Source organism: Canis lupus, chromosome 23, assembly GCF_003254725.2.
Source record: "Canis lupus dingo isolate Sandy chromosome 23, ASM325472v2, whole genome shotgun sequence".
Classification (NCBI taxonomy): domain Eukaryota; kingdom Metazoa; phylum Chordata; class Mammalia; order Carnivora; family Canidae; genus Canis; species Canis lupus.
This window is the reverse complement of record NC_064265.1, coordinates 25,974,719-26,000,138: the sequence shown is the minus strand read 5'-3', so window position 1 is coordinate 26,000,138 and position 25,420 is coordinate 25,974,719. Positions and strand designations below refer to the sequence as shown.

Genomic DNA, 25,420 nt, shown 5'->3' with positions numbered 1-25,420 from the left:
AAAAATTACTAGAAAATATATCTAGAGTATATTTATATAGAAGGGAAGTAGCAAGATAGTACAATGGAGAGGAGCCTTACTATGTAACCTCTCTTTACTTACAGCATGGGGGAATTATACCACAAAGAACAACTTGAAACTGGCCACACAATGTTCCTATCCTTAGAGTCCAGAGACCCAAGCTTATGGGGTTTCTGATGAAAGCAGCTTTCTCCTCTTGGCTCTTGGAGGCTTTATTCTCCTCCTTACTTCCCTGAAGCACCCATGAAGACCTAAGACACCAGGCCCAAGAGGAGAATGTACCCCACAAGGAGGACATTTCCTCTTTCTTTGGTCTAAGGCTGCTTTTGAACCCTTGATTCTTGTCCTTGTGTGACTGACATTGAGATTGAAGACCCCATTCGCCCTTCGCCCTTCACCCAAAGAAGGGTTATGAGACCCTTTGGTCCCAGAAGGAAAAAACAATCACATCAGAATAGAAGCGTCCAATGATCAAAAAAGATAGTCATACATCGTTTCTGATTTGGCGTTAGTTTAAGATGTAGGGGTGATGGGTGAGGTAAGAATAAATAGCATGTAGGGGAAGTTAAAACAACTTATTTTCTAATGTATTTTATCGTGTGTGTGAAGTAGAATTCTAGGACTATTGCTGAAATGGCGTGGGGGACAGTGGGCCAACTGGGAGAGTTTGGAGCATGGAAATTGGAGCCACTTAGGAAAGGGTAAAATATTGCCTCAGAGCCCAAAGGTCCCACTGAACACATAAATTGTACACTCATCCAGTCAGCATAGTTATGTGATTTTTTTTTCCTCCCCAGCAGAGTGGCAGCCTGGGGGCATAGATGGTAGGATGTATGCAAAGCTGTAGATTGGCAAAATGGGCACAATAGAAGGACAGTGATATGAAGGATCCTCGGATGCTGATGAGAATGTGGTTGAAAGTCTTGGTCCTGAGGCCAGGGAAGGAAAGAAAAAAATAGACAAGAGTGCTGATGGACCAAGAGAGTGGGAGGGGGTAGAGGAAGCCCATGTTTTGCTAAGGCTGGAAGGTGGAGAAATAAAGGAAAGAGCCTGATAGAATAAAGAGCAGAGTTTTTGGCTAGCCAATGGCTTTCTGAGATTCAGACTTCAGAGATAATAGAAATAATTCTGGGGTTGGGATGTGGGAGCCATACATCATACATTGGTATGCTGAAAATGCTATGGTCATCAGATTTCTTAAACTCACTAAAATAAAGCTATCCTTGAAAATCATTTTGATAAGACCCCCAAATAGGCAAAATGTGGAAGGCATTGGCTCATCATGCAGTTAGGAGATAGGACAGCAAAAAATAGACCTTATAAAGAACAATACATGGAGACCTCACTTTGTGGGTGTCCTCTTAAGGGAATGAACTAACACAATAGCTAATTTTATATTCCAGAGTTTTGGCTTCTCTGGAAAAATAAGATGATCCTGGCAGCACTGGGCCAGGACTCCTGTGTCACAGCTGTAAGATTGCTTACCAGGTTATCTGAGTCCCTATCACTCCATATTGCTACCCCACACCTGGCTGAACATCAGTTGCTATTTATCATTATGTTCACATTATCTTTCTTAGAGTTAGGAGGAAGGTGAAGTATTTCTTATATCTGAGGCTCTTTTAAAACTAGAAAAACAAAGATGAATCAAGAAGAGTATTCCTCTGTTCTCGATATGCAAACATGTCACTGCTGAAACTATAAATTATGATGCTATTATAAAACAAATCCTTCTAGCTTTAGTCATTACATTACCCACCTGGTTCCTTATGGGCATTTGCGTTTGCAGTGATTCTTGTAATAAAATGAGAGTAGAAATACATCCGAATACATGCAAGTTTACAAAAGTTTACAAAAAAGTTTACAAAAGCATGAAAAGCAATGGTAATTTTTAGAGCAAATAATATCATTACTTTTGTTGTTGGGGTAGTCTTATCAAATCTTGAGTAATTGATAGATTCCTTCAAAGTGCTACCTAACTCAGTAGCCACTGAGGATGATTTAATGAATTGTTCCTCAGTGGCTGGAAAGTGTCGATGTAATTCCCTGAGTGTCTAGCCTCTTGGCAGCCATATATACTCATAGAAGGTGGAGCCAAGGAAAACGGGTGAAGGATCTTTAGTGTCAGAGGAGAGGAAGAGTATGAAAATGAAAGCTTTTGGCAGGTCTAACTTGCCTCTGGAGCCCAGGAAGAGAGGTGATTGCAACCTATCTCTCATTAAGGATCATGATAAAATAAACATAATCCAACCCTTAGGAGCATACTAGATTAAAATCAACATCTTGAATTAACTCAGGAGGCAGAATGGGTAGCCAGCGAGGACAAGTACTTTGATGTAATCTGGTATTTCCTTAAAGCATTATGCTCTTCTACTTTCTGCTCTACTTAGCTCTCACATTAAGCATATGGGAGCAGTCGAATATGAAGGCTCAGAGGTTGAACTGCATCTTTGGAGAGATACAGAAATAAAATGAGATTGAGATTTGGGAAATGAAAATTGTTATAATACATTGAGGGGAAAAATAATCTGAAGGCCAAGTGCTCAGTGAGTCAGAAAAAGTTTGAGTCGTAATGTTAGACCCTGCGAACTGGAAACTAGATATGAATTCATAACCTACAAGGGTATAAATGACGGCAAGAAGTCAGTAAACAGCGTCAGTGTTATTTTGGGAGGCTGAAGGAAGGTTATGATGGACCAGGGAGCCCAAATAGCTTATGTTCTACAAATCAAATTAAAGAGACAAATAGAAGACAGTTTGGTGAGGGTGACAATAAAGATTAAAGGCTGAGATGGACTGAAAAGTGAAGAAACCTTAAATAAAGCAATGTATTACATAACAGGATAATGAGAGTTTAAAGGTATTTATTGGTTTTAAACATTACAAATTACGAACATCTAACCGTGTGTATAGAGATATAATAAATTGTCACAAGCACCATAGAGTTATCCAGAAGGAGCATTTTATTCGTGTCTTGCCTATCTCTTATTGCCCTGCCCTGAAAATTTTTCTGAAGGAACCATTAGACAGGATTTGCTGAGGAATGACTATGATATTTTGGCTCTTTTTCTAACTCTAACTTCTATGAATTTTACAATGCCATGAAAACACTTACGCAAAGATTTTGGCAAAATATTTACAATCTCTTCAATAACACTGCTCATGGAATAGGAGAAATGGAAAGCAATCACTTAGTAACTGCAGAGAGACAAGCAGGAAGGAGGAGAAACAATTGCTTACTATGCTGTTTGTGATGAAAAAAAATCTGAGTTTAGCTATTAAAAAGCCTGCTGAGAGCTGAGAACCGCACATGTCAGAGGAACATGCTGCTTCCCATCACCATGTAGAAGAAGTGGTACCTGCAGTCTGGCTGTTGGTGTGATGGAGAACTACAGCTATAACATCAGCAGGCGTGTGACCAGCAGCTTGTGGGAGACAAGCTCTTAGGGGGATAAAAAGGAACCTGGCACAGGCCTTGGGCTTCTGGCATCACTAGCTACAGGTCTGCCAAGATGCTTTGGGAAACGTTTTAATTTAAATGCCAAGTCTATTTCAACGAAGTCTCCCTGGTTTGACCTGCTGGGAGTCCAGAGTGAGATGGATAGGTGCTCATTTTGGAGAGCATTAGGTGAATTAGATGGTGGTTTAATTAAAAAAACATCCTGGAGGTTTAAATCTGTATTTGTCCCCCTACTCACTGGGGGAAACTCATGGGGTACGTTGCAAAGTACAGGACTCTTGTAGCATGTTACTAGTGATTAGTAAATGCGGGGAAAGGGCAGAGATACCTTCAGGCAGTTACTCAAAATATCAAATTTAGAAAACGTGCAGAACAGAGGCCCAGCATTTTTCCTTTCCTTCCCCTCAGTTTCTTCATTCGCTGGCTACTATGACTGTGAATTTGATATAAAGCAGATTAAGAACCTGATTTGAATTATTTGAATATTTTCTTGCAAGACTATCAAGATAGAAAAAAGTGTTTGAATAAAAACTAGAACAAAAAGAAAGAAAAGAATGAGGGAATAAAATATTAAAACATTGTGGTCCATCGACGCTAAAATATTTGTTAGCGTGTAGGCCCAGATCGTCTAGAAATGAATAAAAGCTTTTCTGATGAGTTACAAAAACATGAATCCAGAAGATCAGAAGAATTAACACGCCCCCAAGAATAACATGAAGGTATTTGAAGTTTCTTCAGAGGCAAGGGCGGGTATGTATATGTATGGAAAGCCCGTTTCCTCAGGCTACTTGGCTGTTTACTACATCACGCTAATGAAAGCAAAGTCTTTAAGTACCCCCCCCCCCCCCCCAGTGGACTATCCTTTGCGCCCTTCGGGAAGTGCACGCTCGGAAAAGGAAACGCTAGCTGGACAAGAGCTGAGGTCTTGCAGAAGCGCGGGGGAGGCTGGAGCCAGGGAACCAGGGATGGGGAGGTGGGTGGGGCCAGGCTGGGTGGGGCCTCGGGTACCACCCTGCGGAGTTTGAGCGGGTCTGGCTGGAGGGATGGAGATCCTGGGAGATGTTTGTGCTGAGGGGCGGGCGGCAAGGTCAGGGTTGATTCTCAGGCAGGCCACTCTACCTGAAGCATTAGGGGAGGGGCAGAAGGCAAAAGGACCAGAGAGAAGAGGGACTGGCTGTTGTGATCCGAGTAGGATCCTGCTCCGAAAGATGAGCCTGACCTAAGGCGGGGACCCGCAGTGGGCTAGATGAGCCCGCGTCCCTGGCGGCGGGCTCAGGAAGGACACTGGGAGGGAGGGAGGCAGGACGGTGATAAATCCCCGTAGGGCGACTCCGAGGGCACAGAACCCGCTCCGCTGAGGTCCTCTACTCTTCACCCCCCCCCCCCCCCCCCGCGCTCCAGCATCCTAGCATCCAGTTGAACCAATTCACAGTTCGGGAGCCCGGGGAACGGAATTGGTTTCCGTGTGTGAAATAGGGCTGGCCCGCTGGGGAAGCCCAGAGGGGAACGTCCGGAGGGCCCTTTCCCGAGCTGGGTGCGAGGCGAACGAGTCCCGCGCGCCGGCCGGGGCTGGAGGAAGGCGGGGAGGCCGGGCCCCCAGCTCCAGACCCCCGCTCCGGGCCCGCGGCCTGCGCGGCGTCGCCCCTCGGGCGCCAGGCGGGGACTGGCAGTTGCCGCAGCTTTAGGGGCGCCCGGAGGTGCAGGACCCGCGGCCGCCGCCGCTTGTCGTCCGCTAGGCCGGCGGCGAGGTCCCCGCGGGGCAGGCACGACGGCGGCGACCTCGGGCGGCTCGCGGTGGGTGCCCGCGGCCTAGGGCGCGCAGCGGCGGCCCCGGAGCAGACCGCGGCGCGCGGGGGCGGGGGCGGGGGCGGGGCGGGGGCCCGGGTGTCCCCGGAGGCGCTGCCGCGGGCCCCGCCGCCGCTCGGGCTGCCGGGCCGCCCCTGCCCGCCGTGCGCTTCCTCTCGGCGCCGCCGCAGGCCTCGGCGGGGACCCTGGGGTGCGCGGCGGGGCTCGGCGCGCGACGGCCTCCGGGGAGCGGGGTCCGGGGAGGCTCGGCCCGCCCGCCCGGGGCCGCGGCACCCTCGGAGGCGCCTCCGCGAGGCCGGAGGGCGGCGGGCGCCCGGCCGCTTCCCCGCGCGCCGGCCGGAGCTGGGCACCGCGGCCCGGGGCTGGGGGCCGGGTTCCCGCGCGCCGGGCGCTGCGATCGCCCCGGAGGCGGTGCCCGGGGCCCCGGGGAGGGCGCCCCCAGGCCCTCGGGCGGCAGGCGCGCCGCCTCGGGGAGGGCGCCCCGGGGCGCGGTGCGCGCCCGGCCCGCGCGGCTATTTTTGGCGCCCGCGGCGGCTCGCGTGCGGGGCGTGTTCTCCTTCCCCAGGTACGCGAGCGGGGCCCCGCCGCCGCCGGAGCTCACTGGGTCTCTCTTCTCGCCCCTGCAGGAATCTGCCGAGAAGTGTGCCGCCACGACTGGGACCGTGCGCGAGGCGAGCTCGAAACAAACATCACAGCTAAATTAAAAAAAAAAAAAAAAAAAAAAAAAAAAAAAAAAAGCGGAAGAAGCGGCGGCGGAGGCGGCGGCGGGAGGCGGCGAGGAGGAGGGGCCGCGCGCGGCGGCCCGAGGCGGCGGCGGGGACGCGGGGACGCGGGGACGCGGCTTTGTGCTGGCGGGTCGTGGGGCGCCCATGGCGGAGTGCGGCCGGGGGGGCGCCGCCGGCGGGGCCCTGCCCACCTCCCCGGGCCCGGCCCTCGGCTCCAAGGGCGCCCTGAAACCTGCAGCCGGGGAAGGCGGCGGCGGCGGCGGCGGCGGGGGAGGTCGCCTCGGCCACGGGCGGGCGCGCTGTGACAGCGGCGGGGTTTCCAACGGAGACTGCAGCCTCGGCGTGTCCGGGGACGAAGCCCGAGCCAGCCCCGCCAGGGGACCCCGCGGCGCCGCGCTCGCCCCGGCCCCCGGCGCGGCCGCCTGCCCCCTCCCCCGGGAGAGCAAACCCGGCGGCCTGCCCCGCCGCAGCAGCATCATCAAGGTAGGTGGGAGAAGGGCGCTCGGCCGCGCACCCCCGCCGCCCCCGGGGTCAGCCCCCGAGAGGGGAGGGGTCGTAAGCGGAGCCCCCCTGCTGACGGGAACCGCTGGTGCTTGGGCGCTTGGGGTGCTGGAGCAGGGATGGGATGCAGATGGCATTCGGAAAGAATGGAGAGGTGATCCTTGATGTGCAGGGGAAGCCGTGCTCGGACGCTCCGGGTTGAACTTGGGGCTGTCACCTCCCCCAGCACTGGCCTGGAATGATGGCCTGTACCCGGCTGGGCAGGACATGCTCCTTCCTCTGTGGTAGCCTTGGCCGGTAACGGACTCCCTGCGAGGTGTCTATTGTACGTTAAAGACAGTGGTTATGGGAAAACATTTTCTTAAAAATCCCAGGTGGTGAACAGAGGTTATTCAGTAGGTTTCTTCTGATCAGTATCTAGTTGCCTCTTGCAAACGGTTGTACTTGGAGGGTGCAAAATCTCTGGTCACTCAGTCCGGGGGGGGGGGGCAGCGGGGGGGGGGCGGGGATGGAGGTTTCTGAACATAAATGAAGATTTCCGCTTTCTTAGGCTCCAAAGCACTGAGACATTACAGTTCTGCACAATTTAATCTTTTCCTTGCTGCAGTTAGGCAGGCCTCCAGTTCTTTGGAAGTTCTTTTGAGCAGTTTGCCTGGTTTTGGTATCTTTTGCAGAGCGTTCCTTAGCAGAAGAAAGGCGGCAATTGTTTTGTGCATCTTAAACTCAAGAAGTGACATTAGGAACTCCTCTTGAGTTTGTGGTGGTTTCATTCTAATACTACATTTTGGTCTGCAGTGTAAAAATATTTCTCGTGACGTGGAAGTGAAAAAAAATAGTTCATCAGCTAAGAAGAGCAGAGCCTTAAGCAAGAGTAGCTCATTCTGCTTAAGTTCAGAGCAAATATGAAAACATTTCTTTCTGAAAATCAGGGGGTTACCAGGACAGTGAGCAGCAAAGCACACTGACAGGGAAGCACCCACCCTTCCTGTGACCCATGGGAGAGAAGGCGAAACAGGCCACAGTAAAGAGAATTGGCGCTGGTGGTATTTGAAATTTAATCGGACCTCCAGAAATCCTCTAAGGACTCTGTAGCGTCTCATGGCGTTATCAGCTTCTGCAGTAATCGAGTGAAATATACCACCTTCCTACTCTGTAACAGGCAGTTGTGAAACTGCTTTTCGCTTTGTCATCTGTTTGTACAGTTTATGTCTGGGCAAGGGCATGAGTGAAGGGCTTAAAGATCAAGTGTATTAACTGTCTGCAGTAGGCGTGGAGAATTTAAGGAAAGTAACCTATTTTTTGCTGCATACCTGGCTTTTACAAAGTGACTTCTATTTTCTTTTACCCTGTAAGCTTATGTTTCCTTGGCAGTTGCTTTCAGCTATGCGAGATAATCAATCCTGTTAACAGAGTTCTGTGTCATGTCTGTTTTTATTGGCTGCCAGGTACTTGTAGTGATATTGCATTGTGGTGTTAATGAAATTTGAGGTGAAAATTCCGGGGAAGGGACCAGCCTACCTAATTTGAATTTTCTTCCCCAATTTTATGGAGGACCTGTTTTTGCACTTTTTTTTTTTTTTTTTAAATCAAGCTTTATTGGTGTCCATACTGGGATCCACAGTGTAACTTATTTAATTAAAACAGCTGTTTTAATTTTATATTCAGAATGGGAAGAAAGATGATTTGCTGATATTTCTGATATGTGGAGTTGAGACCATGTTGGTAGATATCATTTCTTCATTGAAGATTCTAGAAGCACATGGGGAAATCACTAACTATTCAGCAATCACTGCTTTTGAATTTTGAAACTTTGAAAGATATCTTTGTCATTTTTCTTTTTTCTAATGAAGGCAGCTGGTTTCTTGTTCAGAGTTGTATCCCTGGATACACAGTCCCAGGAACATAGTAGGGGCTCAATAGATTGCTTCCTGAATGAATGGAGGCATGATAAGGAAATACATTTCTCCAAGTTCTCTTAATTTCTAAAATTGGTAATTTGGTATTTACCAGTCTCATATCTTGTTCATTTTCTTATACCTCCTAAGATGACTTGATTTACTCCTTTTTCTTAACTCTGTGTCAGTGTGTCAATGTACATTTTCTTAAACATCCTTTGAAACTATGACAATAGTGTTGAAAGTTGATCAAGCCTCGGTTATAGGAAAGGGGTATACGGTTATAGGAAAGGGGTATACCGTATTTAAGTATGTAACTGACTTGATATGTTTCCCTTTGAATTGGTGCTTGAAGGATCAAGATTTTAGAAACTTAGTATGGTGTTTTCTACAGACATAATGGTATCAAGGCAATATTTTGATAGAATAAAGGGATCTTTAACGTCACATTTCGTAAAGCAATGAATAGTGCACATTTTTGTCACATGAGTGGCAGAAATGATTTCACTTTGTTAAAAAATAGTAAAAAACAAAACAAAACAAAAAACTTAGCAGAAGCTCATGTAAAAAAGCAATAGAGCTATCTTTCTCTGGCTTCCTTATGTTCTTTTTGAATATAATGGATGAATTCAGTCAGGTGATGGCAACATAGAGGCAGGAGTAGATGGGTAAGCAAGGTGATAATTGGGGGCTTGAGAGCATGGCAGGGAGTTGCTAGCTAAGGAACAGAGGCCAATATTTAGGGGGTTGCTTTAGTTGAAATGTTGGGCTTGTGAGCTGTGCCTGTTTCCTAGCTTCCATTTTCATTACCATCTTGACATTTCTCTTAGGTTGGGGATCCCCAAGTCAGAGGGAGAAATAGCAGCCCATATGTGATAAGCAGTGAGCACAGAAAGAGGATTATTGCTTAGATGCAGGACATATGCAGAAATACACTGTGGGCTGACCAGAATTATATTTCTCATTTAAAATGATTTCTTTGGAACTCCATCTGTTTTGTAAATATGGTGTTGAGTAAGAAATTGTTGTAAAACTACATTTTCTGCCAAAATAGATGCACAGATCTGTACTAAGAGAGCTCCTTGGTTATGGTAACAATGTGATGAAAATTCAGAGTGAGCAACCCTATAGAATCTTTTACAAATACATTGAGAAGATAAATAAATCATGGAACACATCATCAGACTTCTCTACTTTTCCTTAGCTTATTGGAAATCATGTTACACTTTTTAGATTATTTATAAAGGCCCATTACCAAATTTTGAGAGAAGGAGCCATTATATTTGTCATCTTAAGTAATCTAGTAAATGAAAACATCACTTTCATTTTCTCTTTCCATATTTCATTTCATCACACCGGTACACCCCACGCTTTCTTTTGAAACAGTTAATTTGCTTAATTGTTTAGGCGACATCCACTTTTTACAAATAGCTCAATCCTTTAATTCAAAGACTTGGGCTAAAAATGTGAAGTAGCATTTTAGGCCTTTGATTTCCTTTTAATTTTACAAGTAGATGTAGTTAAAATGCCTATTAGTTTAGATGGTTTATTTTAATTTAAAGTTAATTGAATATTTTGGTCGGTACTTTTAAAAAGGTGATATAAATTGCATAAACAAAATTTACTCTTGGTGGTGTCCAGTTCTATGAGTTTTGACAGACACATTCGTGTAACCACCACAATCCAAATAGAGAATAAAAAAATTCATCACCTGCAAAAAATTCTTCGACTCCCTTTGTAGTCTTCCCCTCTTCACATGCCCAGACTATGGCAACTACTGATCCTGGGTACTTTTTTAATGAGTAGGAACGTAGAGCCATTGCATTATTTTGGTAGTTAAAAGTAATTACAATAGATACTGTTTATTAAACACACTATGTGCAAAAGACATGAAAAGTGCTTAACATAATTCTGTGACTTGGTCCTGTCCCAGCTATGAAGGCTGAAGAAAACTAGAGTTCAGACAGGTGAACCACTTGCCTAAGGTGCCAGAGCTGTTTTTTTTTTTTTTTTAAGATTTTTATTTATTTATTCATGAGAGACACACAGAGAGAGGCAGAGACACAGGCAGAGGGAGAAGCAGGCTCAACGCAGGGAGCCCAACGTGGGACTGGACCCCAGGTCTCCAGGATCAGGCCCTGGGCTGAAGGCGGCGCTAAGCCGTTGAGCCACCCAGCTGCCCAGTTTTAAATTTTCTATAATTAAGGTAGCATTGGTGGCTTGGAATGCTGGATTTATTCCCTTTAAATGCAGGAGATACTGGAGGGAACCCAAAGAATATTCCTGCTGGCAGAAGAGGTCAAGAGCTAATATAGCCAGGCAACTATAGTTACCTGTTGTGGCTGCTTTACCAGAACCTCCAGCTTCACTGGGACAGTGGTTGATTTTGCCCAAGGCAGCAGCCCTTATTTTTCTTAATACCATCATTGTTGCTATCATGGTGTATAGGGGAAGCACTTTTACCACCTTCATACCAACATATGTCTCTACATCTTAATGCCAAACACCCCAAGGTGGGGATGAAGCAGACGTTTGCATATAATATACATTTAAACAAAATTAAATTATATTTAAACAAAATAATACGGATGGGATATCATATTATATTGCCGGTGGTTTAAATAAACTAGACTCCTTGAAGGCAAAAAGTTGGGCTTTATTTATCAGTTCTGCATGGATAACAGGCACTCAATAACCGTTTATTTAATTGGATCTTTAAAATAGTATCTGCGTTTGGCTTTAGATTTTTTGTTGTCAGATGGAGGGAAGGAGGCGACAACTGCATGCTCAACAAACTTGTGGGCATATCATATATAGTAAACAAACAGTAACTGGATCACAGAGTGAGTTTGTCTGAATAGATAGGCAGCCTGGATCATTTAGGTCAGAGAACTGTAATGCCCAATCAGCAACTCTCCACTTCACTTTGTCCTAATGCATTTTAGGCCACATAAGATAACTTTTGAAAGGCTAGGGAGTGGTTGCTTGTCTTAGCCTACTCAAAGAACTTTTGTCACAATTCAGAGTTCCATTTTCAGGAGTAATTAGAGGGTATTAATTTTCATACCCTAAAAATTACTTCCCCCCTTTCTTGTTTTCCAGCCTCGCCTCAAAGCAGTTGTTTGATCTCTGTTTTTTTTTTCTTCTTTTCTTTCACCAAATCCAAATAGACAACTGATAGGAAATTGTTTATTTTATTTTTTTTTAATTGTTGATCTTGGTCGCTTAAGTTATTTTCTTAGAATGGTCTCTCCCAGAATCTGTTCAGTTCCTTTTATAGTTCTGTGTGCTCTGCAAGGGGTGCTAAACTAGACTGTTCTTCTTTTCTTAAATACTTAAGTTACCCACCCCTCATTATTCAACAAAATAGGGCAATGCTATTTACATCCTAAATGCAGATATAAATGAGGTATGAACATTCATAGTTTCTCTCCAGACTTTATTTTATACATATGTGTTCAAGAATAGATGCTCAAGGAGTGCCTGGGTGGCTCAGTTGTTTAAGTGTTAGACTCTTGATCTCAGCTCAGGTCCTGATCTCAGCGACATGAGTTCAAGTCCTTCATTGGGCTCTATGCCCAGCTACTTAAAAAAAAAAAAAAAAAAAGTATAGATGCTTTATTTCTTATTAATATTAAGTTTTGGCTGTCATTAGTCATCAACTAGATCCTAGATTAGTTTAGCTACTTTCTAATTTTATATTAATGGGATTCTGTACTGCAGGGGTATTCAAATATTTTTTAATACTTCACCAGACACTGTGTGCTTGCAGGCTGCCCAAATGGCTTTTTTCTACTGATAAGAGTGGTAGATCAAGATAAAGTTGTGGTTGGCATAAGAGTATTACAGTAACTCAAACAGGTCAGAACCAGGGAAGTTTCAGTAGTACCTATTTTCCTTATGTCAGAATAATTTCATAGCTTTTGAGTGGTCAAAGTATATAATTAATCATGCTGAGCTTTCATGACAATGGTGTGAGTGGTTCCAGGCTGCTGGCAAGACACTTGGCCCCTGCCTAGTTCCAAGTAGTAGAAAAGGGCAGGTGGCTAGGCACTGCTGGCTGCCTGCTTGGTCACCTGGCAGTGGTAATTAGGTAAAGCATGTTCTAGCTAATACTTTCAGTTGGGCTGTACTGGGAGGTCTTGGGCTGCACTCAGGCCACATGTTGCATACCTGAATTGTTGAGGCAGAGCAGTGGTAAGAAAAAGAGAGAGTGTGGAGTTAGGTGCTTGGATCGACTCTGGCTCCCTCTCCTGTTCTGTGTGGCCTTGGGTGAGATAAATATTTAAGTCTGTGTGTCTAGTTACATAGTCTCTAAAATGGAAAGACCCCCCCCTCATAGTGTTGTGGGAAGATTAAATGGGGTAATGTGTATATGAAATATTCAGAGCGGTGCGTGGTGCCTGAGAAGCACTCAATAAGCACCACCTAGTATGTTTGTTTTTCTGATTTTTGGTTTCTCTTTCTTAGAGTTTATCCTGAGATGAGCAAACTCACTTAGCTCCATTTGAGTTGGAGATCTGCCATGCCCATTTTGGAAGTTTTGTCTTTGGAAATAATGCAGAATGTACCAAGAGAGATTTATCAGACATATTCTAAAGATGCTTTCAAAAATGATATGTTTTGGTGCCTTTCTAAATCTGATGCCTCAGTACAACTGTGCGCATGCCTCGGTCACCCCAGCCAAGTGATCAGAGGGTACTGAACATTGGTTTCATTGAGCCAAGCACCCATATGTCTTGATTTTCCCAGAACAGTCCAGATTTACACCTTTTGTCCTGATAAAATTATTAATAGTGCCTCCTTTCACTCTCAGAGGCTTCCTGGTTTGGATGATAAATAATATGGTCACCCTGCTGATCTGCTATGCCAGAGCCCCAGGTGACTACTCTCTATGCCCAACTTAGCCTTTAGATTTATACTTGTTTCTTCTCAGCCTGGGTGCTTCCCTCCTCTGTGTCCTCTTCAAGGTCTTCCTCAGGTAGTAAGAAGCAGAATTCCTCTGATGAATTGAATTGTTCTTTCTCTGCCTTCCAACCACCACTCTGTCGGTTTCTCTATATAGCCCTGGTTCCTTCCACCTCTTCTGTAACTTTGTCTTACTCACCTTGAGCTTATGGAGACACCTAGTTTAGTGCCTTGTGGAAAGCATGGTTTTAGGTATATACTTGTTGAAAAAAACTGTAAATGGATGAATAAATAGACAGGGGTTCAAACAAGATATTATTTAGACTTCGACTATGTTTTTAAATTGAGGTAAAATTGGTATAAACATTATATTAGTGGGTGTACATCATACTAATTTGGTGTTTGTAATGTACTACAAAGTGATTATCGCAAAAGTCTAGTTGCTGTCACTCTCTAGTAGGTCCCCTTTACACATTGTGCCTACCCCCCATGCCCATTCCCTCTTGATAACCACCAATCTGTTCTCCATAACTACAAGCTTTGTTTTGTAATATTTGTTCCTTTCCTCTTTGAATTTCACATGTAGGTGAAATCACATGGTAGGTATTTGCCTTTCTCTGTCTTATTTCACTTAGCATAATAGCTAAGCATAACTCAAGGTCCATCCGTGTTGTCACAGATGGCAAGATTTCATTATTTTTATGGCTGCATAGTGTTCCATTGTATAAACCATATCTTCTTTATCCATTCATCCGTGAGTGGACACTTAGGTTGTTTCTGTATCTTAGCTATTGTAAATAATGCTGCTATGAACATAGGGGTCCATATATATTTCAAGTTAATATTTTTGTTTTCTTTGAACAAATACCCAGAAGTGGAATTACTAGATCATATGGTAGTTGTGTTTTCAACTTTTTGAGGAACCTCCATATCGTTTTCCATAGTGGCTGCACTAATTTATATTCCTACCAACAGTATACAAGGGTTCTCTTTTCTTCACATCCTCTACCACACATGTTATGACTTGTCTTTTGATAACATTCTAACAGGTATGAGGGAATATCTCATTTTGGTTTTGTTTTGCATTTCTCTGATAATAATGATATTGACCGTCTTTTTTATGTGTGTGTTGGCCATCTGTATGTCTTCTGGCCCATTTTTTATTTGGATTTTTTTTTTTTTTTTTTACTATTGATTATATTAAGATTTTTAAAAAATGTATTTTGGATATTAATTCCTTATCGGATCTATCATTTGGAAATATTTTCTACTCTTTACTAGGTTGCCTTTTAATTTTGTTGATAGTTTTCTTTGCTATATAGAAGTGTTTGAGTTTGATGTAGTCCCACGTACTTATTTTTGTTTTGTGGCCTTTACTTTTGGAGTCAGATAAAAAATTAATGCCAAGACCAGTGTCAAAGAGCTTATTGCTTATGTTTTCTTCTGGAAGTTTTATGATTTCAGGTCTTATATTCAAGTCTTTAGTCCATTTTGGGTTAATTTTTATGTAGGGTATAAGGTGGTGGCCTGCTTTCGTTCTTTTGCATATGACTGCCCGGTTTTTCCAGCACCATTAATGAAAAGACTAGCCTTTTCCTACTGTATGTTCTTGGTTCTTATTTTATGTGTTAATTGAATATATATATATATATGTATATATATATATGGCTTTACTTTTTGGCTCTCTGTTTTGTTCCATTGATCTCTGTGTCTGTTTTTGTGCTAGTACCCTACTGTTTTGATTATTATAGCTTTGTAGTATATTTTGAAATCAAGGATGATACCTCTAGTTTTTCTTTCTCAAGATTGCCTTGGCCATTTGTTTGTTTGTTTGTTTGTTTTTTTGTGGTTCTACACAAATTTTAGAATTATTTGTTCTAGTTCTATGAAGAATGCCACTGGAGTTTTGATAGGGATAATAGTGAATTTATAGAATGCTTTGGGTAGTATGGACAATTTAATAACCTTAATTCTTCCAATCATTTGTGTCTTTTTCATTTCTTTCTTCAGGGCCTTATAGTTTTCAGTGTATAGAGTTTTCACCTCCTTGGTTAAATTTATTTTTAGATATTTTACTCTTTTTAATGTATTTGTAAGTGGGATTTAAAAAAATCTCTTTCTGATGGATTATTATCAGTCTATAGGAATGCAACAGATTTCTGTATATTGGTTTTGTATCCTGCAACTTTACTGAATTCATTTATTCTAACAGTTTTTCACTGGAGTCTTTAGGGTCATGTTATCGGTAAATTGTGCAGTTATACTTCTTCCTTTTTTTATTTGCTCTTTATTTCTTTTTCTTGTCTAATTTCTCTGGCTAGAATTTTTAATACTATGTTGAGTAAAAGTGGGAAGAGTAGGCATCCTTGTTTTGTTTCTCATCTTAGAAAAACTCAGCTTTTCACTGTTGAGTATGAGGTTAGCTGTGGGTTTCTCATATATGGCCTTTATCATATTGAGGTACATTCCATTTATACTGACTTTGTTGAGAGTTTTTTTCATAAGTGGATATTGAGTTTTGTCAAAAGCTTTTTCTGAATTTATTAAGAAGATCATATATCTTTCATTTTGTAAATGTGGAGTATCAAATTGATTGATTTATGGGTGTTGAATCATCCTTGTATCCCTGGAATAAATCTCACTTGATCATAGTATATGATCCTTTTAATACATTCTTGAATTTGGTTTGCTAATGTTTTGTTGAGCAGTTTTGCATCTGTGTTCATCAGGGATATTGGCCTGTAATTTTCTTATGGTGTTCTTGTTAAGTTTTGGTATCAGGGTAACGTTGGCCTCATAAAATGAGTTTGGAAGCATTCCCTCCTCTTCAGTTTTTGGAATAATTGAGACATATAGGTATTGAATCTTTATTGAATATTTGGTAGAATTCACCAGTGAAGCCATCTGGTCCTGCACTTTTGTTTGTTGGGAGGTTTTTGAGTATTAATTCAATCTCCTTACTAGTCGTTGGTCTGTTCAGATTTTCCATTTCTTCATGATTCAGTCTTGAAAGAGTGAATGTTTCTAGGATTTCTTCTAGGATGTCAACAGTTCAACAATTTTTTGCTGTATAAATTATTCATGGTAGTCTCTTAGAAAGCTTTGTATTTCTGTGGTATTTATTGTAACTTCTCTTTTGTTTTTGGTTTATTTGTGTCTTCTCTTTTTTCTTTGTGAGTCTAGCTAAAGGTTTGTCATTTTTATGTTCTTAAAGAACCATCTCTTAGTTTCATTGATTTTTTTTTTATTTCATTTATTTCCTATCTGATCTTTATTTCCTTTTTATACTAACTTTGGGCTTTATTTTTTTTTCTAGTTTCTTTAGATATAAAGTTGGATTATTTTATTTGAGACTTTTCGTATTTCTTGAGGTAGGCCTGTATTACTATGAACTTCCCTCTTAGAACTATTTTTCATTGCGTCCCATAGATTTTGGACTGTTATATTTCCATTTTCATTTGTCTTAAGGTATTTCTTTGACTTCCCTTTTGATTTCTTCATTGACTCATTTGTTTTTCAATATCATGTTGTTTAATCTCCACATATTTTTGGTTTTTCCTGTAATTGATGTCTAGTTTCATACCATTATGGTCAGAGAAGAGGCTTGATCTGATTTCAGTCTTCTTAAACTTGTGATGTTTTGTGACCTAAAATGTGATCTGTTCTGGAGAATGTTCCATATAAATTTGAGAAAGAATGTATCGTGTATCCTGTATGTGTATCCTGCTGCTTTTGAATGGAATGTTTTGTATGTATCAATTAATATATTTCTATATCCATCTGATCTCTCCATTTCAGATATATCTATTATTATCCATCTGGTCTAAAGTGTTTAAAACCAGTGTCTCCTTATTGGTTTTCTGTCTGGATGAGCTATCCATTGATGTAAGTGGGGTATTAAAGTCCCCTACTATTATTGTATTGCTGTCAATTTCTTCCCTTTAGGTCTGTTAATATTTGCTTTACATATTTAGGTGTTCCTATTTTGGGTGCATCAGTATTTAAAAAAATGTTACATCTTTTTGTTGTATTGATATCTTTATCATTATGTAATGCCCTTTATTTAGTCTCTTATGATACTCTTTGTTTTAAAATCTATTTTGCCTGATGTAAGTATAGCTGTACCAGCTTTCTGTTTCTGTTTGCATGGAATATCTTTTTCCATCTCTTTACTTTTAGCAAATGTGTTTTCTTAGATATGTAATGAGTCTCTTGTAGACAACATATGGCTGAATCTTCTTTTTTTTAAATCCATTCAGCCACTCTGTCTTTTGATAGGAGAATTTAATCCAGTTACATTTGAAGTAATTATTGATAGGCATTAATTATTGCCATTTTGTTAATTGTTTTCTGGCTGTTTTTATAGATCCTTTCTGTTTCTTTATTCTTCTCTTTCTTTGTGATTTGATGACTTTCCTTAGTGTTATGTTTCAGTTGTTTTCTCATTATCTTTTATGTATCTGTTATAGGTTTTTGCTTTCTGATTACCATGGGATTCACTTATAACCGCCTATAAGCAATATAATATAATATAACAATATATTGTTATAAGCAATCTATTTTAAGTTGATAGCAACTTAAATTTTAATACATTCTAAACTCTACATTTTTAACTCCTTCCCACATTTTATGTTTTTGATGTCTTATTTTACATCTTTTTATTTTGTGTGTCCTTTAACTAATTATAGTTAGTTTCGCTACTTCTGTCTTTTAGCCTTCATACTAGTTTTATTTAGTGGTTAATCTATTACTTTTACTGTATATTTATCTTTACCTGTGAAATTTTTACTTTTATGTTTTCTTGTTACTAGTTGGCTTTTCTTTTCATGTTAAAGAAGTCCCTTCAAACATTTCTTGTAAAGCCAGTTTAGTGGTGATGAACTCCTTTCGTTTTTGCTTGTCTGGGAAACTGTTGTCCCTTCAATTCTGAATGATAATCTTGCCAGGTATTTTTGGTTGGAAGTTTTTTCCTTTTAGTATTTTGAATACATCATGTCACTTTCTTCTGGCCTGAAAAGTTTCTGTTGAAAGATCAGCTGCTAGTCTCATAGAGATTACATTGTATGTATGTATGTATTTATTTATTTACTTATTTTTAAAGATTTGTTTATTTATTTATGATAGACATAGAGAGAGAGAGGGGGGCAGAGACAGGAGGAGGGAGAAGCAGGTTCCATGCCGGGAGCCCGATGTGGGACTTGATCCCGGGACTCCAGGATTGCGCCCTGGGCTGAAGGCAGGCGCTAAACCGCTGAGCCACCCAGAGATCCCCGATTACATTGTATTTAAAAGTTGTTTTTCTCTTGATGATTTTAAGCTTCTTTATCTTTCACTTTCGACATTTTAATTATGTTTCTTGGTGTGGATGTCTTTGGGTTCATCTTATTTGGAATTCTCTGTGTTTCCTGAACTTGGATGTCTGTTTTCCTTCCCCAGGTTGGAAGTTTTCAACTTTTAGTTTTCAAATAAGTGTTCTACAACCTTTCTTCTGTGAGCCCTATAGTGTGGGACCCCAGAGTGTTATTCTGCCTAATAGTGTTCCATGGATCCTTTAAGCTCTTTTCACTTTTTATTTTAAAGATTTTATTGATTGATTGATTGATTATGTGCAAGTAGTAGGAGGGGTAGAGGGAGGGAGAATCTCAAGCAGACTCCCTGCCGAGTGTAGAGCTCCATGACTCTGAGATCATGATCTGAGCTCCATGACTCTGAGATCATGATCTGAGCTGAAATCAAGAGTCAGATGATTTCTGACCCAGGTGCCCCCATCTTAACTTTTTAGAATTCTTTTTCTCTTTTTGAAGCTTTGTTTTGTTGATTTCCGTGGCTTTGTTTTCCAGGTCACTGATCTGCTTCATCTAGTCTGCTGTTAAACCCCTCTAGTATATTTTTGAGTTCAGTTCTTTCATTCTTTAGCTCTGTGACTTCTGTTTGATACTTTCATATATTTTCTATTTCTTTGTGGAAGTTCTCACTGTGTTCATTCATTCTTCTCTTGAGTTTGATGAGCATCTTTATGACCATTACTTTGAAAACTTTAACAGGCTGTGAGAGAGTACTGAGAGTGCAGACTGTTTGTGGCTTTAGTGATGTTGATGAAGAGCACTGGGGGCAGGGCATGCTTGCAACTTTAGAGACACAGGGGAAAAACATTGGGATGGGGCATACTGGGAGCTGTAACAAGGCTGTATCCATGCACATTTACCTGAGCTAGCAAGGTGGAGAGTGTGTGCAAAAATGATGGTCACTAGTGCCCCTATCCCCAAGGAACCCCACCTGGTCCCTGTCCCTCTGGCAGATGTTTTGTGATTAGCGAGTGAGTTTCCTTCGTGTATTATCCAGTCACCTCTCAACCTGCTGCTGTTGTGCTGGTCCTAGGATGAGCAAGTTCACACATAAACCTCTCAAAAGGAGTATCTCAGATTCCCACAGACCTCTAGGTCCCCTGGATATAAACCTTGTTTATTTTCACAGCCAAACATTTTGGGGTCCTCGTCTCTCCAGTGCAGGTCCCGAGGTTGGTGTGCCTTGTGTAGGGAAAGGTACTTTCACTCCTCGGAGAGAGGCTCTGGATCTGTGAGATCCCTTCCTACTCTAGGTGCTATGCTGGGTGTGGAGTTTTTGGGCAAGACCCTGTCTCTCTGCGTCTTCTACCTATCTTGATGTGGCCCTTTTATCCCTTGTTGTGGAGGGTTCAACTAGTTTTCAGTTCTTTTTCAGCAGGACTTATTCCATATGTAGCTGCAGATTTGGTGTGGCTGTGGGAGGAGTGAATTCAGAATCTTCCTATGCTGCCATTTGGGACGCCCTCCAACCCCAGTTGGTTTTGATTGGAATATAAAACTCAGTGGGCTGTGTACTTCAAAGCAGAAATTTATTTCACATACATAATTGTGGAAGCAATCAAATGGAAGGAAATACCTTCATTGAATTTAGATCCAGGAGTTTGGTTGGTTCAAGAATTGTTCTGTAAGTTGTTAATATAAATGATCTGTCCCTGTTGTGCCCCTGAAATAAGAGTAGACCTTTGAAAATTTCTTTTGATTCATGATCTGCTACGAAGTTGAAAAAGCATGGCAAGAGATCTTACTGTTTGTTAAAACATTTAATGTCTTATGGTATTTGATTTCTTTAAGTGATGTCTGTAGTCTCTGCTTATAGTATATTTTTAAGAAACTAAATTACTTTTAATTGTCATTATATTGGATTGTCAAAAGATATTCATTGGGAATGCTACAGAATTAATAATAAAAAAATACATGAAGAATATAGAGTACTAATAGGCAGAATTGTAGAAGTAGGATCTTTAATCCCTCAGCATATTTTGTCATACAGTGTTAGAAATTATACCTTTGGTTGCCACTCAAGGATTGGTGTAGAAGAGATACTAAGAAATGCTTTGTATGCAAGTCTCCCTACAGCCTCCAAGGAGACATTATCATTCTCTTTCAACAGACAAGGAAACTCATTCCTCAAAGTTTGGGAATTTCCAGGCAAGGTCACAGAACTTGTAAGAGGCAAAGCCCACATGAGACCAGGTTTGATTGACTCGAAAGCCTACACTTTGAACTGCTCATCACCCACTTTCTATTTCATCTTCTGAAATGTGTCTTTGACTTTTTCCTTTTTTCTCTTACTTGCCTCAGGCATTCTGACTCGTTGATCATAGCAATTTCTACCAGTCCTAAAATAGATGACTGATTTTTAGGAAATTTTGGCCTTCTGTGGTTGAATCTTGGGATGAAGCCCAACATGTACCTAATCAACAAATAGCCTTGCAATGGTCCTCTCCACCATGCCATAGGTTTCTGTTGGATCCATAAAACTAAGATTTTGTCCTTTTCTTCTCTGCTTTCCTTTGATGGATTTGAAAACTTCTTAGGAGGGAGGTCATTTTCCGCTTTTGTTTCTTTTTTTAACAGAATGTTGATTTACAGTTACTTTTTAGAGTACTGGAAGGTAGATAGTAATTAGTAACAATTTGTTTTTAGGTAAGTTTCTTCTGATAGTATCTCTATCTGTATTTGTTTTGGGATTGTCAGACAATTATGAAATTATAGAAAGCTTTTAATACTTAAAATACATTATGAGGTAATTGGTAGTGAGGTATTTTCATGGAGCATTCTAAATATACTGATTTGCAGATATTAATATCCCAGAAACCAAGCAGCTGGTTTTAAAAGTAATTAATAATGTAGATTCATGGGATTTTTAGAACAGAAAGAGATCATGTAAAATTCTTTTGTAGTTAGAGATACACAAGGCCGTACTGATTAGTACATTTAGCTCCTGGCTATGGTTGAGTTCATTTATTTGCATATTAGCATAACAGAATTGGAAAAAAATTGTTATGTAATACTGCAGTATGAGTGTATTAATAGAACAAGATGTGGACTTTCAAACAGCAATTTTTGAGAATTTGTTTTTTGCTATAGATAGCTGCATGTGTACACATGCTATACTTGTACATGCATATACTCTAAAGACTGTTTATAAATAATAACAATTAGGAGCAAATCAAATAATGTAGTGGTAGGTTGACACGAGTCCTGTCTTGTGTGTGAGAGACTGATGGGTAGCAGGTGTCTGCTCTCTAAATTGAAAATGCCCAGGAAGGGGTAGGCTGTTTTTTATGAGCATTGTTGATGAAGCCTCTGTTGCTCTTGACCAATTAGTATGGCCACAGAGGGATAAGTGACCTCATTTGCAGCTACCATTAGAATCACAAGCCATATGACTCTGTCCATATGGTTTCCTGCTACCTTTTATTTTTCATCTTCTTCTGAGTTCTGATATCCTGTGGGCATAGTAGATGTAATTTTTCAAATAGTTAATATGGTTTAATGTTTATTATTGAAGGAAATACATTGAAAAACTTAGATTTTTATTTCTACCAGTCCATGCTAATAGTCCATATTAAGTACCAAAAGAATTCTTAAGATATTTCATTTCACAACTAATAGAATTCCTGATGTAATGCCAGTTCTAAGGATGTGTTTATCTTCTGAGTTTTTGATGGTTTATTGAAAGAGATCTGTTCAAGGCTTTCTCTAGCTTATATGTATTCCCATAAATGTTTTTTATATATTAAAAATAATATTAGGAGTAGAATATATACATATCGTATGATATAGGATATATATAAGCTGTAGTAGATATCATCATGTGATTTTTCTAATTGGTTAAACCGATTTACACACCCACCAGGTTCTAGCTGTTCTGAATGCTTACTAACACTTGGTATGGTTATTTAATGGTACCTTATTGTGGCTTTTAGGTTGCATTCCCCTGAAAACTAATGATGTTGAATACCTTTTCATATGTTTTCTTGGCCATTTGGATGTTCTCCTTTGTTAAATGACCATTTAAAAAAATTGGGCTTTGGGGCACCTGGGTGGCTCAGTTGTTTAAGCATCTGAATCTTGATTTTGGCTCAGGTCGTGACTTCAGGGTGATGATCTCAGGGTTGTGAGATAGAGCCCCTCATCGGGCTCTGTGCTCAGCATGGAGTCTCCTTAAGATTCTCTTTCTCCCTCTCCCTCTCCCCCACACTCATGCTGTTTCTCTTTCTCCCTCTCCTAAAAAAAAAAAAAAAAATCGGCTTTTATTTTTTAAAACACTGTAGGACGTCTTTACATTTTCTATGTTTGTCTTTTGTGTGATACACATATTGAAAGTGTCTTCCAGTATGTGTCTTGTCTTTTCCCTGTCTTAAAGGGTGTGTTTTATTGAATAGCAATTCTTAATTTCAGTGAATCCAGTTTATCAGTATTTTCCTTTATGGTTATTATTTTTGTGTCATGTTTAAGAAATCTTTACTTAGGTTAAGACAATGAAGATATTCATTTATTTAACCTTTAGAACCTTTATTTTTCACAGTTATATTTATCGCAATTACATCTACAATCTATCTGGAATTTGCTTTTGTGTCTGGTATGAGATAGGGGGTCAAGATTTTCTTTCCATATGAATACCAAATTAATTAAGCACCATTTATTAGAAAAAATGATTTTTTCCCATTGCACTGCATTGACCCTTTGTCATAAATCAAATGACTGTGTATATGTAGGTCTGTCTCTGGAGTCTGTTTTGTTACATTGGTTTATCTATCCTTCTGTTCATACTACATTATCTTTCTTACTAGGTATATTCCGAAGTGTATACCCAAATGTACTACGTTGAACGATACGTGCAAGAATGAATGCTTATAGTGGTATTAAATGTAGCAGCCCCAAACTGGAAACAACTCAAATGCCCATCTTATAAAATAGCATATCATACAATGGAATACTGTAAAGAAAAAAGACAGAAAGAACAAAATGAACAGATAACTGCATGTACCACACCAGTCTCTCAAGCATAATGTTGAGGGAAGGACACCAGACGGAAAGCAATACATGTTGTATGATTCCATTTATATAAAGTGCCAAAACAGGCAAACTAATTTGTGGTGACAAAAGTCAGAATAGTGGTTACATTTGAGGCTGATGAACATTTGAGGTGGAACCAAGGGGGCTTCTGAGTGCCATTAATTTTTGGTTGTTGGATCTGGGAGTAGTTTTGAGAGTGAGCCCTTTCTAAAAATTCACTAAGTTGTATACACATGATTTTTCTGGAGGCATGTCATACTTCAATAAATAAGTTGGTTTAAACAATTCCTTTGGGAAAATTAATCAAATGCAGGTACTCACTGGCTACTTTACTCTGCAGTATGTGAAGGACAGTGCCTTTCAAAACAGGTTGCTGCTGTTGATCAACGCATGGACAATCTTTTAGCTGCAGTGGAGCACTTGTGCTGTGGTGGGACCTAGCAGCAACCTGAGCTGAATGACAGTGTGGAAGGCAGAAGGAGAGAGAGGCAGCTGGCCTGAGCAGTGTGAGGATGTATCTTCCCTGGGCTGTATTGAGGGCAAGCAGGGAGCTGAGCTGGGGTGGGAAGTTGGTCACTGGGGTCACTTTACACTGTTGTGATTGCTGGCAGTTTTTATGACTTATTTGGTGTAGTGCTGAGCATTTTAATCCCTTTCAGGTGTGCTCAGAAGCTTTAATGTTCGAAAGTGTGCTGCTACTCATACAAAACTTTGAGAACCACTCATTTGTGGAGCACCTGTTCTCTGCATGACAGTTTTCTAGATTGCGCTTTCTTGTCTCAAAGGCAGTTACCAGAGACCAGTTATCCAAGTCTTCTAGAAAAAAGTGAGAGTTGTTTGATTAGCACTGAATAGCTAGGATCCCAGGTGGTCAGCATAGTTTTTTGTTTTGTTTTGTTTTAGGTCTACTGAACACTTACCTTTTTTTTTTTTTCCCCCTGAACACTTATCCCATCTAAATATTCTTCTGGGTGGGGAAAACACCAAATCTTCAGATAGGTCATTTTAGGACATTAGATTTAAAACTGGATTCTAAAACTGCTAATGTATAGATCCATTCAAGTCCAATTACATCAGAATTTCTGGGGGTTTCCTAAAGTGCCCTGGGAAATTTTAAGCCGTGGCAAAGGTTAAGAACAGCTGTGAAGCTTTTCTCCTATGTTACGTCTTTGTTGCATTTAGCTCTGTAAGATATGAGAGAACAAGCAGCTCCAGGATTCTGTAGGTGACAGGTGGTGATCCTGGGACTGTTGGAGAACAGGGGAGAGGGTTCAACCTTCAGCTGCCTCATAGGAGCTTTCCCATAAGAAGCTGAGCTGCCCTTTTCCTGAGGGGATAAAAAAATACTGAGTAAGGGAAACAATTCCTTAGATCTGGAGAAACAGATTTTAAATATGAAAATGATGGTCTCCACTGTATATTCATCATTGTACCTTAAGAATGTATTTTTGATCTAAGTAAAGGAATATGTTGTGCCAGTTCCCTCAAAGGCCTGGGTAGGGTTATTTGGAGCCTTAATCTACTTGGATTAATCATTACTGTGCAGCCTTAATCTACCTGGATTAATCATTACTGTGCGTACTTCCTAGTCCATCTCTTGGTCTGTAGAGAAAAGACATCTGTGTGCCTATGGCATTCTGCATCTGGAGGAAGAACTTCCCCAGGGGAAATATTTTTAGGAAGAATTAATTGGGCTGAGGCATGAGCACTATTTCTGGAGATCAGTGATTGTAC

The 25,420-nt window shown here is 41.0% G+C and overlaps 1 protein-coding gene across 2 annotated transcripts in view; it reads left to right on the top strand.

Moving 5' to 3' along the window:
* Window positions 1-6,141: 6,141 nt before the first annotated feature.
* Window positions 6,142-25,420, top strand: part of PLCL2 (phospholipase C like 2) — a 185,868-nt gene continuing 166,589 nt past the window's right edge. For both annotated transcript variants that reach the window (XM_025448823.3, XM_025448824.3), the window contains exon 1: window positions 6,142-6,495. In XM_025448823.3, coding sequence (XP_025304608.1) covers window positions 6,157-6,495 — 339 coding nt within the window. In that variant the 5' untranslated portion in view covers window positions 6,142-6,156. The remainder of the gene's footprint in view (window positions 6,496-25,420) is intronic.